This window comes from Balaenoptera ricei, chromosome 3 (genome assembly GCF_028023285.1).
Source record: "Balaenoptera ricei isolate mBalRic1 chromosome 3, mBalRic1.hap2, whole genome shotgun sequence".
NCBI classification, from domain to species: Eukaryota; Metazoa; Chordata; class Mammalia; order Artiodactyla; family Balaenopteridae; genus Balaenoptera; species Balaenoptera ricei.
The window spans coordinates 155,834,803-155,848,321 of NC_082641.1; the positions used below are offsets into that span (position 1 = coordinate 155,834,803).

A 13,519-nucleotide genomic window follows, 5' to 3' on the forward strand; every position below is an offset into this window, starting at 1 on the left:
TGAAATATTCAGAACAGAAGGAGTAAAAACGTAACATTCAAAGTTCATCACGATGCTGGTAGGGTTTTCATGCTGCATGCTATTTGAGATGATTACACCTTCTCTTACAATATTCTATGGCCAGGCTCCAGGTTACCTCATTAAAATATAAACTCTTTAAGTAAACTGAAAGAAACTCAGGATGGTGCCTACAACACAGCAGTTGATAGAAAATTTTCTAAAACAATACAGTCCAGTAATTTGAAGATTGTAACGTACATAGCTGCAGATTAACCGTAAAAATACAGTATATGCTTCTGGGAGGATAAACTGGTCCAATCACTCTGGGAGACAAGACTGATATTCAGAGTTTTGAAAACATACACACCCTGAGCAAATTCATTTCTGGAAATTTATGCTAAAGAAAAAAATTAATGTACAGGGATATATGGTTAGGGATATTCTGTGCAGCACAGTTTTATAATAATGAAAAATTAACAGTAGTCTAAATTTTCAACAGTAAGAAGTATAAATAAATGCAACAGAACATTATAAATTCAACTGAAATTACAAAACTCTACATGTACTGACAAAGAAAGATGTTCAAGACAAATTATTAAGAAAAGCGGGTAACATTACCCGCATCATGCATTATGCATCGCTGCACTACCTAATACAGTAGCCACTACCTACACAGAGATACTTAAATTTAAATTTGATTAATTGAATTTAATTTTAAATTAGTTATATTTAAATGAAATTTAAATTTCAGTTCCTCAGTCACACTAACCACATTTCAACTGCTCAACAGTCACATGCAGCCAGTGGCTACCATATTGCAGAGAGCAGATACAGACCGTCGCCATCATCAGGGGAAGTCGCTGTTTTGCTGCTTTTAACCGCCTTTCTCACCCTTCATTTAAAAAGGGATTATTCAGGGCTTCCCTGGTGGCGCAGTGGTTGAGAATCTGCCTGCTAATGCAGGGGACACGGGTTCGAGCCCTGGTCTGGGAAGATCCCACATGCCACGGAGCAGCTGGGCCCGTGAGCCACAACTACTGAGCCTGCGCGTCTGGAGCCTGTGCCCCGCAACGGGAGGGGCCGCGATAGTGAAAGGCCCGCGCACCGCGATGAAGAGCGGTCCCCGCACCGCGATGAGGAGTGGCCCCCGCTTGCCGCAACTAGAGAAAGCCCTCGCACGAACCGAAGACCCAGCACAGTCAAAAATAAATAAATAAATAAATAAATTAAAAAAAAAAAAAAAAAAAAAAAAATCTTATAAAAAAAAAAAAAATAAAAAAAAAAAAATAAAAAGGGATTATTCAGACTGGCACTAAAATAGTTCTGAGATTTTTTTTCCCCCTATCCAAATGTGAAAATTATCTGAGGACTCTGACCTCATATAGAGAAGTAGAGCTGTCATTTTTTTTTAATTCAATGTAAGATGAATTCTTCACTTAAGCTTTCTTAAAATGAAGCATTACATAGAAAAGTGAAAAATTATCAGTAGACACAGTGGTCAGCTAAAGTCTCAGTTTCCTCTCTAAAAATAAGTGACAGCATACCTCTGTGTCATTCCCTCCAGCTGTGCCTCCAGGGCAGCAAATAATTTTTATCACGGATCTTTTACAGCAAGGCAACAGTTTCCATGGAAACCACAGGGCAAACATCCATTACTGCTGCCTAGGACTTTATAAGCACACCGAAACTGAGGGAATCGCTTACTTTCAATTATTAATATTTTAAAATTGAGCAGTAGTTAGCTACTTTAATTCTGGTTTTGTTGTGTGTGTCTCTACGAACAAATCAATAGATGAGGAACAAATCAAGAAAATTCTGTGCCCCTCTAGCAACAAAATGAGTCTACAGAAATCAGGAGGGGGAAAAAAAACCCCAGAAAGGTATTAAACCAGTATACATGCCAACCAATGTCATCTCATACAAGACAGCAAATCAGAACAGAAATCAGTGCCGAACTTAGGTAAGAAAGAAGAAATTCCCTTGCACTAGCTCAGGAGAGCATATAAATTTATCTAGGTCAAAATGCTGACTAATCAGGAAAAAAAGACAGTCATAACAACTGAGAAAGTGGCCACTCACCTCTCTCAACAGAGCGTCCTCTTTTTCCTTCTGCTCCAAAAGGCTTTCGAGGTGGTGGACATGCATCTCTGCCTCTGCCAGTCTCCTTGTTCTCTCATGGTCCTCCTCAGTAGCCTTAGCAGAAAGCCCCTTGCTCTGCAACATCTCCAGAAACTTCTTGATGGATTCGTCCCGAGCGTTCAGGGTTTGCTTCTGAGTCTCAATCCGCAGCTCCATCTCCTCCAGAGTCTTTCGAAGGAGGAACAGCTCCTTGGCCTGCCGCTCATGCTCAGTGTGCAGCCTCTGAAAGTTCTCCTCCGTCAGCTCTGCCACGCAAGGCTCACCAGTCCTACTGTTACTATCCTGTTGAAACAGCTGGTTTAGGTCCCTCTGGATCCGCAATTCATCCTGGAGAGCCTGGACTGTCATTTGCATGTGCTGGTATAAAGACAAAAAAGAAAACCCAAATGAGCTTTCCTCCTCAAGTAGCAGAAACAAAGCAGACTACGGGCAATGAGAAAGCAGCTACCACAGCTCTCAGAACCCTGCATTTAGCAAATGAGGATTCACATTATTCTGTTTTACACTGTCTTTAAAACTGATTGAGATAATCTGTACAATGTCAGTAATTTAATTTGTGTTTATTACCAACAGGAAACAAGGTCAGTCTGGCAGCTCCTCACTTTGCTTGACTAAATAAAGACACTGTTCAAGATTAACAGAAGGTATTACACGGAATTGAAGGTGAGGAGTGGGGAAAGGCAGGGGAAACCTATAGGAATACGGACACATCATACAAAAAATTTCACCAAAAAACACAAAGGATGTCAAAATACAAAATGACTTTTAAGTGCTTTACAATTAAGTTAGCACATTAAATAATAAACATATGAGTGCATGCCAGAATGTGCTTAGCACTCCTTATGTGTTAATTTATTTAATCCTCACTATAACACATGTACTATTTTTTTTTTCCATTTCTTTTTTTTTTTTAAACATCTTTATTGAAGTATAATTGCTTCACAATGGTGTGTTAGTTTCTGCTTTATAACAAAGTGAATCAGCTACACATATACACAAGTTCCCATATCTCCTCCCTCCCGCATCTCCCTCCCTCCCACCCTCCCCATCCCACCCCCCCAGGCAGTCACATAGCACCAAGCTGATCTCCCTGTGCTATGTGGCTGCTTCCCACCAGCTATCTATTTTACATTTGGTAGTGTATATATGTCCATGACACTCTTTCACCCTGTCACATCTCACCCCTACTATTATTTGAATTTTATTGATGATGACACCAGGCATACAGAGACTTAAATAACTCACCCCAAGATCACACAGTAAGTAATAGAGCTGGCATTCGAATTAAAGCAATTCTCGCAGCCCACTGAAGCTAGTACCCAAAGGTAATTAGATAACTTGAAGCTTTAAAAACAAAAAACAAAACCCAAAAAAACTGAGGCTGTGTGAGCTATTTATACAGAAAAAGAGAACAATATAAGTGAGTAATTTGAGTAATTAAATGAAAATGTTAGTGCAGATAAGCTAGTAAAATGTTTCAGAGGGTATATCTTTAGCCTGTATCCCTAACGAAGGTATATGAACCTTTAATCTGAATGGATAAATTCTAGAACATTATACAAAGAACCTAAAAGGAAGTTACATCAAGAATCATGTTTTTAGAAATGAAGAAGCAACAACAGAAAATCACCCTTTGTATTCAAGGTATTCAAGGTCTGGCAGTGTGCCACAGTGGAAGGAAACTAACCCACAATCAGAAGACAGGAGTTTTAGTTCCAGCTCTCACACTAAAGAGCAACCTAATTTGGAACACATTGCCATCTTTCTGGATTTCAGATTCCTCATATTTAAAGTGAGGATATAAATGCCTGCACCATTTTTTCGCAGAGCTAATAATATCATTGAAATCTTTGTGGCATATATGTTAAAACGTACATTGTTTAAAATTTTTGGCAAACTGCAAAACAGCAGTAAATATCTCAAGGAAACGATCTGGCAAGTGTACAAGGACGCTCACTGTTGTTTACACCAGCGACAAAATTAGAAACAACCTAAATGGATATTAATAGGTGATGAGTTAAGTAAATGAGAAATGTCCACCCAGTTTAATACTATGCATCAATTTTTTAAAATGTAGATTTATAGTTACTGATAAAAACTACAGTTACAACATATTAAGAGTAAAAAAGCAGATATATAATAGCAAGTATAGGATGATCGCGATTCTAATTTTTAAAAAGTATGAACATGCAGAGACTCTGGGAGGGCTCACGCCAAGGAGAACTTCCCAGAACCTCTGCTGCCAGTGTCCTTGTCCCCACGGTGAAACAGAGCCACCACTCGCCTCTGCAGGAGACCCCCCAACACCAGCAGAGGAATCCAGATGCCATGTCACGAGGACACTCAAGCAGCCCTGGGAGAGGCTTATATTTAGACAAACTGAGGATTCCCACCAGCAACCAGCACCAAATTGCTAGCCAGGAAAACATCAGTGCAAGGAACCCAAGGCTTGCTTTTCTGGACTCATGAATTTTTTTTCCTGGAAGGAGCTATAATCTGTGCTTTAAAAAAAATATGGGAAGTTTATTAAAGAGAAACATTGACTGAAACCATTGAACAGAGAGCATGATAACACAGAGAGGAACTTCTAATGGCCACTGGAGCCAACGGGTCCCACCACCCCCTCCCAGGGTCCCCAACAAGGTGCCTCTGCTACAACCCACCCGGCGGCCCTCCATCCCCCCACAGTCTCCCTTCCTGAGGGCCCCGCGGGTGGCCTCTCGCCAGGACGATGGGTGCCGGCAATGCCTGCTCCCCCCGGGGCAGCCCCTCCCCCTCTGGCCCACATGCCCAGGGCCTGGCCCTGCCCTATGGCAGGCACAGGACAGTCCCACAGCAGGACATGCACCACTGAGCCAACGGCGTGGTGTCCCAAGGAACAACAGGGTGGCTGTTAATTGTACTGCTAATTACTTTCACATTTCCAAGTAAATTCCTATTCCAGTGCTGTGTTATCTAGTTTGGGATCGCAAAGTATGATGGAATGTTTCCCAATTGATTTTACAAATAGCAAAATTCAGTCTTGAATTGGATAAGTACAAATATATGTGATCAATACCATTCACAAACTTAGAAACTGAAGCTTATTAAATACAATTATTACTAAAAAAAAAAATAAATAAATAAATAAAAAAAAAAAAAAAAAAAAAAAAGTATGAACATGCAGAGAAAAGTCTAAAAGGATGCAAACAATTACCAGTGTCTGGGTATGGGTAGATTTTACATTTTTCTTCATACTTTTTTGTACTATCTAAATCCCCTACAGTAAGCAAGTAATCAATAAAAAGGGGCATTTTTACCTTTAAAAATAAGAGAAAAGACTTCAGAGATGCCTGCTTGGCTGTGTTCAATTTGCTACCACTTTGGTTAAAAGGGAGGGAACAATAAATATTTACTATAAATAAAAAATATCATAAGAAATAAAAATACTTCTGTAATGTTACACAAGAAATAATTAATGGTTATTTGGGGGAACGGAGGAAGGCAAGAAGGGAAGAAGGGAGGAACGAACTGGAATCACTGGGAGACAACATGTAAGGAAACTTTATTCTATTCCGCATAAAAATTTTTTTAACTGAGGTGTAACTGACATTGAAAATTTTTTAATAATAGCTTTATTGAGACATAATTCACACATACCATAAAGTTCACCGGTTTAAAGTGTGTAAGTCAGCAGTTTTCAGCATATTAAAAGTTATACATTGATCACTACTATCTAATTCTAGAACACTTCCATCACCCCTTAAGAGAAAACCCATATACATCTGCAGTCACTTCCCAGCCACTTCCCATCTTTCTCTCCTCCTAACCCTCCTCTTGAATTTGAACTAAATGTATGTACTACCCACCCAAAAATTAAATTAAAAAAAATGCCTAATGATATTTTTCAGCCTCAAAAAGGAAGGAAATGCTGCCACACGCTGCCACATGGATGGACACCATGCCAAATGAAATGAGCCCGTCACAAAAGACAAATATTACACGAGTCCACTTACATGAGGTCCCTAGAGCAGTCTACCTCACAGAGACAGGAAGCACAAGAGTGGTTGCCAGGGGCTGGGGAGACGGGAGACGGGAGACAGGGAGTAACTGTTTGATGGGTGCAGAGATTCAGTCTTACAGGATGAAGAGTTGTGGAGATGGATGGTGGTGATGGCTGCACAACAGTATGAATGTACCTTATGAACTATACACCTGAAAATTGGTTAAGATGGTAAATTTAACATGGTGAATGTAAGCTGTATTTTACAACGATTTTAAACACTGGGGAAAAAATATACCTGCCATAGAATTCCAAAGTGTTGATATTAAATAATTTACTTATAACTATTGATAAATATTTAGTTTGGTTCTCATTTTCCACTATTATAACAGGCACCTTCACATGTGTATCTCTGCACATTTATCCAAATTTTTCCTGGAGATAAATTCTGAAAGGTGGAATTCCTGGATCAGAGGGTATGCAGTTATGATTTTAATACACACAACAAATGATCTCTAAAAGGGTCTGTACACATTTAAACTTCCACCAAACGATGTCTGAGCACTTTCCTATACCTTTGACAACTGGGTATTTTCTTTCTTCTCTTTCTTTTTTGGGCTTTCCTTTGATTACAAGTAAGACTGAATATCTATTCACATATCTACAGGCGCTTTGTATTCCTTCCTTTGTGACTCATCTGTTCTTGTTCTTTGCTCATTTTGTTTTGGGGACATTTAACCTTTCTCCTAATCCACTTTAAGATCTTTTTATATTTGGAAAACAACCTTTTGCCTGCTGTGCATGTTACAAATATATTTCCAAATCTGTCATTTTTCTTTTAACATAGTTTATAGCAACTTAAATACAGAATTTTTTTAGTGCAAAGATAAGAACCTCTTCTTTTACAGTTTCTGGTTTTGGTATTATGCTTAGCAAGTAGTGAACTTTCAATTATGGCAGTCTTCAAACTCTCGAAAAGCACTGGCTTTTTCTTACGAAAAATAAATTTACAATAAAATTATCAGGTATTTGAATTCATGAATATGATTCTTTAAATAAATTTAACTACCCGCATCATGCTGTAAAGATTCTCAACAGTTGCTGGAGTTCAAAATCCTTAATAAAAAGATGTGTCAAATTGCTAATTCTCTGAAGCCTATAATCAACCTCCAGTTTCATTCTTTACCTTTGGAAGTCAAAAAATCCAAATAAATTCTGAGCAAGTTTACCCCACAGGGAAATATCAGAAGTTAAATTCAACAATGAGAGCTTCCCTGGTGGCGCAGTGGTTGAGAATCTGCCTGCCAATGCAGGGGACACGGGTTCGAGCCCTGGTCTGGGAGAATCCCACATGCCACGGAGCAGCTGGGCCCGTGGGCCACAATTACTGAGCCTGCGCGTCTGGAGCCTGTGCTCCGCAACAAGAGACGCCGCGATAGTGAGAGGCCCGCGCACCGCGATGAAGAGTGGCCCCCGCTCGCCGCAACTAGAGAAAGCCCTCGCACAGAAACGAAGACCCAACACAGCCAAAAATAAATAAATAAATTAATTAATTAAAAAAAAAAAAATTCAACAATGAAACTGATTTCTAGGTACAACTGTCCCTCCTTTTCTGGACACTCATCACCAAATTCATTCAAATCAGGAGAAACAGATGTTGATGACAGCTAACAGTCTCACATACACTTTAGCACTTGTGATTATACTAGCATGGCAAGCACTGTTTTGGTGAAGAAAGAAAATACAACGACTAATGTGCCCTGCTTCTTCAGCTCTGCTTGCACCCATTTTACTGGAATACAGAATTAAAATGATGCTCTGACTGGTAGCCGAGAAGGCTACACAGCAATTTTCTCCATTGAAATGGGAATCAGCACCCCTTCTTTAGGCTACATTCAAGCTAGATTCACTTTATTAAAATTCCTGCCAACTCCCCTGGGAGAAGAAAGCAGCAGCAGGCAATAAGCCAGGCTGCTCTTTCTCTAGCACATTCATACTGAAGATAAAGGGAGCATATCTGCACATATCACAGACATTTACCATGACCGACCAAAAACACATGCTGAATTTAGCAGGACAATCTCAGTTGTCAGATATTAGGAAAATTTCTATTTGGGAATTCTGCTTATGACACTCTCCAAAATGATCTCACACTTCTCACATTCCAAATTGTACACCAACACTCACTAGTCTACTTCTGCTCACTCTAACACTCAGCTTGAGCTGGAAGACTGGAAAAATAACTGTTTAAAATTTAGTCCAAGGATTGTACTAAAATTACACCAAGCTGTATCTCAATGAAATGGTAGGATGTTGTGAACAATAGTAATGAAAATTCTTAAATCTCTGATAGGGTTTATGATCATTTTTTAGAAAAATACATCTCAAAAACAACAAAACATCACAACAATGCTTCATATATTTTAGACAAATATCAGAAGCTCTTCTGAGGCAAAACTTCCATTAGTTTCTCTGAACAAGAGAACGCTTTGATCCAGTTTATCCTGATTTCTAAAATGACAGAACCAAGGAGTCTAGAGCTATTTTTAGTTACAGAAAAAGAATATTATGGATACATGAAAACGGTCATCATCACAAACATTATACTGTATCCCAGAGAGTTCAATGCACTATTTGTCAAGATAACCATTAGAAAAAATACCAGTACTGCATCCTATTATGTTAAATTAAGAACGATTTTTTTCCTGAAACATGTAAATACATACATTGAGGAAACTTTATCAATGCAAGATGCAAAAGAGTTTATAGTAATTCTTACTGACATCACCCAAGTCGATCCTCAGGCTCTGTGATGTTCTGATCTGTGCTGTACCGTATGTGTCCCTAAGAAGAGCACTTACCAGCCCAATCTGCAATTTATTTCTTTGTATCTGTCTTCAAGAAAAACTTTCTAGAACTTGGGACTTTCATCTTGTTACTCTAGGGCACGGCACAGTGTTTGGTATAGTAAGTGCTCAATAAATTTTTGATGAAAGATTGACAAAAACAAATTTTCACGCATTATTTTGAAAGTAAATGGCTACTGGATAGTAGATGCAAATCAAGTCCCTGGAAAATTATATCTTTCCCCTATAACAGAGAGAATTACTCTTATTCTGTAACAATTAGTTCCTTACCAGCTAACACACAAAAAATTCTATCTCAAATACAAACTGGCCAAAATACTAAATGCAATCCTAATGTTTAAAAGAATGTTAATTATACACTCTGGATTTATTTGTGTTTGATCTGAAGTGAAGAGAAGCATTTTCAAATAATTAACTGTCAACAAGAATCTTTTATACTTTTAATACTATATACAACATACACCAAAAGTGTAGGATAGAGTTCTTATCCAAAAACAGAGCTTACAAAGTGGTAAAACTTAATAGCTATATATACACACTCACAAACCAGCACTATACCTTGTTATAAATTTTAAATTAAGACTATTCAAGAACGAGAAATGGGACACATAAAAGCACTTATTATATATGCAACATACTCAAATGAAGTTCAGATTCTATAAGATCACTATGATTTGGATTCATGAATCTTTAATAGGAAAAGAAAGTATTCTAATTTCTATCATTTTAGAAGAAACTCAAAGTTTTTTAATGAGTCTGAACCTCCAAGACTGAGACAAAGCAAGAGCCTCTAGGTAGTTCATTTCGTCTGATCATTAGTCTAGTATTCTTTCCGTTGATTCTTTCAGTTGCTGACAAGGATTTATTTTCTGTGCAGCAAAGCACACTGTAAACTCTCAAATGTTAAACCAAAACCAAGTTCTCAGACTGATCTAAATAAACACCAGCAAGAGACATACTACAATGCAAGAAACAACCATACCAGAATTCAAATGGATAGATTAAATTGTTTAAATGAATGCTACTTTGAGCTTATTCTCCTCTAAAAAAGATGTCAGAGTCAAGAAAATGAACAAGCAATTATTCCAGATTCCTAGCAGCTACTCTCTGCTACTGAATCCAGGAGAGAAAAAAGAACATCTGCCTTTATGCCAGCATAACCCAGAGGAGAAATTAAAGAATAAACAAAAATACTATCAAAATGGGGAAGTCCCGAGGTCATAATACATTCTATTATTGTGTGCTCATCAAGACAACAACTCAAGTGACAATAAACTGATTTTAGTACAAGTTCTAGAAATTCCAAATAGCTTTCAGTTACCCAAACTCCCATACCATTTACTTACCCCTTAACCTCTACTTAAAGAGTATATGTATATGTATAACTGATTCACTTCGTTATAAAGCAGAAAACTAACACACCATTGTAAAGCAATTACACTCCAATAAAGATGTTAAATAAATAAATAAAATAAATATAAATAAAGAATATCCTCTACCCGTTCCCTCACTTTCACTCCCAGCTAAATCCTACCTGTCCTTTCATCCTTAGGTCAGGCATTACCTCCTCTACAAAGCCTGTCTGACTCTCAAACTGAACAAAAGGCAGAACTAGAGAGGAAGGAATGGGTGGAGGAAGAAAAGTACAGAAAGAAGAAAAGATAATATCCCAAACCAGATATTACAGTAGTAAAAATATCATCCTAAGCAATGTCAGGATTGAAGACGTCATTCCATTAAAAAATAACATCAAAATAAAAAATTTTTTAACCTTAAAAGTAAAATCAACCAGCAGAGGGATCCTATAGTAACCATTTCCATAGTGTTTAACTTGAGAATGCTCAGTACTAACAAAGCAAAGGCAGAATTAAATACAAGGGACCATAAAGGTACTGTTCAGTCTAGCAGCATTTTAAGTATCAACCTCACTTCTTTCTTCATGCTCTACAACCCAAAAGTTTCAAGCACCTGCAACAGACGTCAATGAGGTTAACAAAATTCCCAGATTTAGTCCCTGAAATACTAGTATATAAATCAAGAAGAAGGGTGAAGAAAGAAGGGTAAAGAAAGAAGAGTTAAGCGATACCTATCAGCTGTGAACATGTTAAGAGCTAACCCTGGCAATGCTACAACTGGGAGTGGATTCAGCTGAATAAACACACGCCGGAGGCAGCAGCTTGACTGTGAGGTGGCGGGGGGGGGGGGGGGGGGGGGGGGGTCCCCTGCTGGCATAAAGCTAACGGGCTAATGTCTGTGTCCCACAGAGCTATGTCAACACTGAAGTCACTGTGTGCCCAAAGCTTTCCAGAAGCTATAGAATTCCTTTATCCTTTTTTTCCCCCCCTTTTCCTCCAGAGAAAGAGAAGAGGCAAGGAAGACTGATATTGAGGGAGAGTACAAAGAGATCATGACCTTACGATCTTACAAAAAAGCACTCCTGTACACTGCCATTGTTTAAGATGCTTTCACACACACTATCACTAAACTGTGTTAAACTGAAATGAAGCCCATCAAAATTATTTACATAAATAATTCTGTCTTGGGGAGAAAATAGCATAGAACATATACAAAGAACATCAGCTAACCAGAATAAACCAACCAAATTACTCACATTTTTTTCAAGACTTACCTCTTTAATAATGGGCTTTCTTGTAAAAATCAAATCTATACTAGGCAACTGATAGACTACAACAGTCCACTATTGTATTTTGTTCTAGAGATGCTAAGACCAAGTGCAGTTAAGACAAGAGAAGGAAACCAAAGGTATAAGAATTAGAAAGCAAGAAAGTCATTATACAGAGATTGTAGGATGAAAACTCAGATGAAATTACAGACAAAATATCTGTATAATTAAGAGTCCAGCAAGGGACTTCCCTGGTGGTCCAGTGGTTAAGAATCCACCTTCTAATGCAGAGGACGTGGGTTCTGCATCCCACATGCCACGGGGCAACTCAGCTCACGTGCCACAACTGCAGAGCCCACCAGAGCCCATGCGCTCTGGAGCCCGCGCACCGCAATGAAAGATCCTGCGTGCCGCAAGGAATATCCCGCGTGCAGCAAATAAGACCTGACGCAGCCAAAAAATAAAACAAATAAATAATTAAATATTTAAAAAAAAAGAGTTTAGCAAGCCTGGCACATATAAGATCAACATATAAAATTTAACTGTATTTCTCTACAAGGAACAAATCTTTAAAAAGTGTAATTAAAAAGAGAGAGAAAGAGAATCTTGATAAATAAAACCAAAGAAGCATCTGGGGATAAAATAACAATAAAAAGTCAAACTATTATGGAGAAAATCATAATTGTTTCAAGAGCAAAACACCAAGGTATAAATATTATTTTTTTTGTATACAATCCCTTAATTTTTCCATGGCAACCATCAAATAAGGCATATCAAAGACTCTTTTGCACATGCTTCTGTAAAAATGTTAAGTAGATAAAAGAAATCTTTAAAAATTAATAAAATTTTTTTGAAAATCAATTTAGGTAGTAAACAGACAATACAAAAGATTGCTTCATGTTTTAACAGCATGTTGAGAAGAAATAAAACCATATGGGATCTTCACGGGGTATTTAAAAGGAAAATACATTTGTTTTCTCGACTCTCACCAATTTTATCACATAAACTCCAATAAATACATGTGTTACCATTATTTTCATTCATCTCCTACATCCATATTTACTCATCGCGTTGTATTTTCAATTTGAATACTTAGGTCTATGATCACAAAATCTTTCACTTCACTTCAGCTGACTGCATACTTTTAGGGGAAAGTTAAACATGCACTTACCCTATGACCCAGCGATTCCACTCCTAGATATTTCCGCAAGAGTAATAAAAACATGGCCACAAACACATCTGTATAAAAATGTTTACAACCGCTTTATTCATAAGAGCCAAAACTGGAAACAACCTCATCAACAGGAGAATGGATAAATTGATTATGCAGTATCCATGCAATGAAAACTACTCAATATTAGGATGACTATGGATACATGCAACAACACGAATAAACTTTAAAAAAAATATATAGTACACTGAGCAAAAGAAGCCAAACACAACAGAGTACAGACTATATGGTTCCATGTATAGGAGGTTCTAGAGCAGGCAAAACTAATCTAAAGTGAAAGGAATTAGAACACTATCTATGTGTTCGGGGCAGGGAAAATACGGATTGGGAAGGAGCTCAAGGGAACCTTATGGGATGATGGAAATGTTCTATATCTTCGTAAGACTGCATTATACGACTACTGGCATTTGTCAAAACTCATGGAACTATGATACGGAAGATCCATGTATTTTGCTGTATGTAAACTATACTCCAACAAAAAATAAATATATTAAAAGAGAAAAAAGTAACAGACATAGGTCAGAAAAGGGAAAAGTAAATAAATATTCAAGAAAATTTCTTAACAAGTAGGAATGACTTCACTTAAAAGAAGAAAGAATAATTTAGTTGATTTTAAGAACACTTCCAGTCCCAACATGTATTATGCTCTATCACCTAATTCAATCGTAACCCTGCAT

General features: G+C 37.7%; 1 protein-coding gene across 1 annotated transcript in view; it reads right to left on the reverse strand.

Moving 5' to 3' along the window:
* Positions 1–13,519, reverse strand: part of LOC132362729 (ELKS/Rab6-interacting/CAST family member 1-like) — a 131,139-nt gene that overhangs the window by 100,302 nt on the left and 17,318 nt on the right. Inside the window, 1 exon segment of the mRNA XM_059917705.1 lies at positions 2,080–2,496. Within this exon segment, the coding sequence (XP_059773688.1) occupies positions 2,080–2,496 (417 nt within the window).